Raw genomic sequence first — 3,181 nt, 5'->3', positions numbered from 1 at the left:
GTGGCGTCTATCATACAGGTTGAGCTCAACTCAAAATAATACTTATAAACCATCTCAGAAGAAAATAACTTACCGAGCGCAGTAAATAACTCCGACAGGTGGAAAGTAAATAGTCCTGAAATGACTTGGCTTCTGTCGCTTCGCTTCGGTGGGAATCTGTGATTCTGCGGCGGAGTCAGTGAATTAACTCCTTCAGTGTTCGAGCTGCTGGTGGAGTTCAGAGTTAAGAAGTAAAGAGTTATTGATTCCATTTTAACACCTCTAGATTTGATACGGAAACACTTTGGGATGTATATTATTAGTAGTTAAAATCCAGTGTTAAAACAGAGTTACATAAACATAATGTGACTCTATAAGTGTAAAATTAACTCTGCTTTTGCACAAAGTCTGCTAACACCAAAACATTTAACACTTTTGAATTTGCTGTGTGCCGATGAGGTGTTGTTGACATGAGATGCTAGTTTGTTTTATTTTTGTCATTCTTCTTAGATTTAATGTTAGGTTGGACTTACTTCGACATCCACACATTTCTCAGGTTGTGTTTAGCTCATTTTAAGAAGTTTAGCATTTTGTTAAACAATCACTGTAAACATTCTGGATCCCCACACATGGTTTACTTTAGTTCACCCTTCTCTAATGTCAGACTGTTTAACAAAGTTTAGGTTCTGAAGCATAAAGTCCAGCACCGTCCCGTTGGAATGGGCATCATGAACAGATTTTAATAATCTGTGTTCCTGCAGAACCAGCATCACCAGGACCCACTGTGTTGGTTTCCTGATGAGCTCTGTGGAACAGTCAGAGGTTCATGATTCAGTGTTTTCCTGATGAGAGAATGTTGTCTTTCTGAGAATAAATCTTGTGTTTGTTCAGAGCGAAATCTCGAGCGGCTGGCAGCTCCGTCTCTGAGCTGGAGGAGCTGTCGGAGCAGTACGAGGACATCATGGAGGACTGCGGACACGGGAGGTTCCAGTGGATGCTCTTCGTGGTCCTGGGCTTGGCTCTGATGGCAGACAGCGTCGAGTGTTTTGTGGTTGCGTTTGTTCTGCCGTCGGCTGAGAAAGACCTGTGTCTGTCCAACGCAGAGAAAGGGATGCTGGGTAAGAGCTTCACCGGTTTCTCACAGTTTCTACCTTTTTATTTAAAATATAATCCCATAAGCTTAAAAAATTAAATAGTTAAGTTATCAGGTAAACCCTGTGAGCTGATCTAACAGGATCCAGATAATCCGGCCTCAGTATCAGCTTCCAGTTCTGGGTGATCAGGAAACCGATCCGGTCTTTACCAGGTTCTAAAATTATTCAACCTCACATAACAGATTCTGTCATTTCATTATTTATTAAACAAAATCTAAACTAGAACTGGTTCCAGCTCCTGACCCAACAGAACCTCCTCCAGCAGAAGAACTCTCAGTGGTTGTGGAGGAGTTCTGACCCACTCTTCTTTCCAGCTGGGAGGAGCTGTCTGCTGCAGTGCATTCTGGGTAAACATCTGTCCTCTGCTCTGGTTCTGCTCCAGAAGTCTTCTGGTTCCTTCAAGTTGAGCTGCCATGTTGTTTTTAGAGAGAAGAGGCTTTGACCTTTGACTTTTGAGGCCTGTAGAGTCTAAGCACTGTACGGTCTGACCTTCAGGGTGAAGATCCGCAGCTGTCTAATCTTCCTCTCTGTAGAACGATGGACTCCAGATGACCTTTGACCCTTCCCAGGTTGATTCTCTGAGGTCATTGCTGATGTCTTTCCGCCCTGGCGTCGTGTTAACTCACACCTGGAGCTCCAGAGCAGCAGAACCTGCTGATCCAGAACCTCTGAGATCCTGAGGCTGGAAGCAGTTTTTACAGATTTAACTTTTAGTTTCTGTTTAATAAATAATGAGTTGGTTGAATCTGTTGTCTGGTTTCAGGTCAGATCGATGAAGTCCAGTCAGTTTTATTTGGTCCTTATATGTCCATAAAACCCTGGAGAAGATTGGACTTTTTCCTCCTGTCCTTAAAAATCCAAATAAAAAGTGTTTGCAGTGTGAGATAATCTAATAATGCATGAAAACACTTTGAGTCTGATGTGATTAACGCCTGAAAGCTTTTTACAGCGAGCCGCTCGTTTTCTCTCTCAGTCTAATTAGCTAACGAGCAGCAGTGACTCAGTCCGTTTATATTAAATAAATGCAGCTGCAGAGTCAGTCGGTTTTCCTCATTATTGTGAGTGAGTCTGTAGAAACGTGAACACTGGGAATAATCTGCAAAGAATAAAAACGAATGTCAGAAGAAACAAAGCAAAGGGCTGAAGAACTGTAGACGTGGAAGCACAGAGAAGAAGAACCAGACATCAGACTGCCGAGGGATCAAACTCAGTTTCTCCTGTTTGGGTTTGTTTCTCACCTCCTCCCACAGCTTCCATCCGGACTTCATGTTTCTGTTCTGACTCAGCAGCCGGAGCGATCGATGCCCTCGTCCTGCAGAGAAGCAGAAACATTAGAAAGGTTTTGGGATTTAAAAGCAGTGTGATGAGTCACACCGGCTGCTGCCCGCTGTGCAGCCATCTGCACCCTCGAGTCTCTGGCATCCGTCAGCTTCAGCTCCAACAGGTCCGAGCTGACTCGACTCAGACGTCCAGAGTCGAGTCAGGATGAGAAACAGCAATCACTGCGTTTTTATAAGTTCTGCTTCAGGATTTTATTTTGTTGAACGGAATAAGAACCAAGCAGGAGAGTTGGATCCAGGTGACCAATCACAGTCAAGAAAATCTAAAAACTAAATCTGAAAATTGTTCTTTGAAGCTTTGAGACACACTGACTGTATGATTCTGTCTCTGCCTGTCTGTCTCTGTCTCTTTCTCTGTCTGTCTGTCTCTGTCTGTCTGTCTCTGTTTCTCTCTCTGTCTCTGTCTGTCTGTCTCTGCCTGTCTCTGTCTGTCTCTGTCTTTGTCTCTCTCTCTCTCTGTCTCTCTCTCTGTCTCTCTGGTGGTGGTGAGTCTGCAGGTGGTGAGTTCGAGAGAGTGAAAGTGACCTAAACAGTGGTTATTTTCTTTCTTTCTTTTACTTTTTTTCATGTAAGTGGTTTCTAATAGTTTTGACTTCGTTTTGGTTCTAAGTCTTGGTTGTTTTTGTGAGTTTCAGCGCTTGTAGCGCTGTTTGTTTGCGGTATGGCGTCTTCGGAGCCGCCGCCCCTCTCTCTGAGGAATGGGTTTCG

At 43.8% G+C, this 3,181-nt stretch overlaps 1 protein-coding gene across 1 annotated transcript in view; it reads left to right on the top strand.

The window, feature by feature from the left end:
- LOC108251446 (synaptic vesicle glycoprotein 2B-like) overlaps positions 1-3,181 on the top strand; it is a 21,090-nt gene that overhangs the window by 2,905 nt on the left and 15,004 nt on the right. The window contains exons 2-3 of the mRNA XM_037978287.1: positions 871-1,097; positions 2,529-2,577. Coding sequence (XP_037834215.1) covers positions 871-1,097; positions 2,529-2,577 — 276 coding nt within the window. The remainder of the gene's footprint in view (positions 1-870; positions 1,098-2,528; positions 2,578-3,181) is intronic.

This window comes from Kryptolebias marmoratus, linkage group LG11 (assembly GCF_001649575.2).
Source record: "Kryptolebias marmoratus isolate JLee-2015 linkage group LG11, ASM164957v2, whole genome shotgun sequence".
In the NCBI taxonomy this organism is placed as follows: Eukaryota; Metazoa; Chordata; class Actinopteri; order Cyprinodontiformes; family Rivulidae; genus Kryptolebias; species Kryptolebias marmoratus.
The sequence above is the reverse complement of the archived record's forward strand: the minus strand, read 5'-3'. Positions and strand labels throughout refer to the sequence as shown.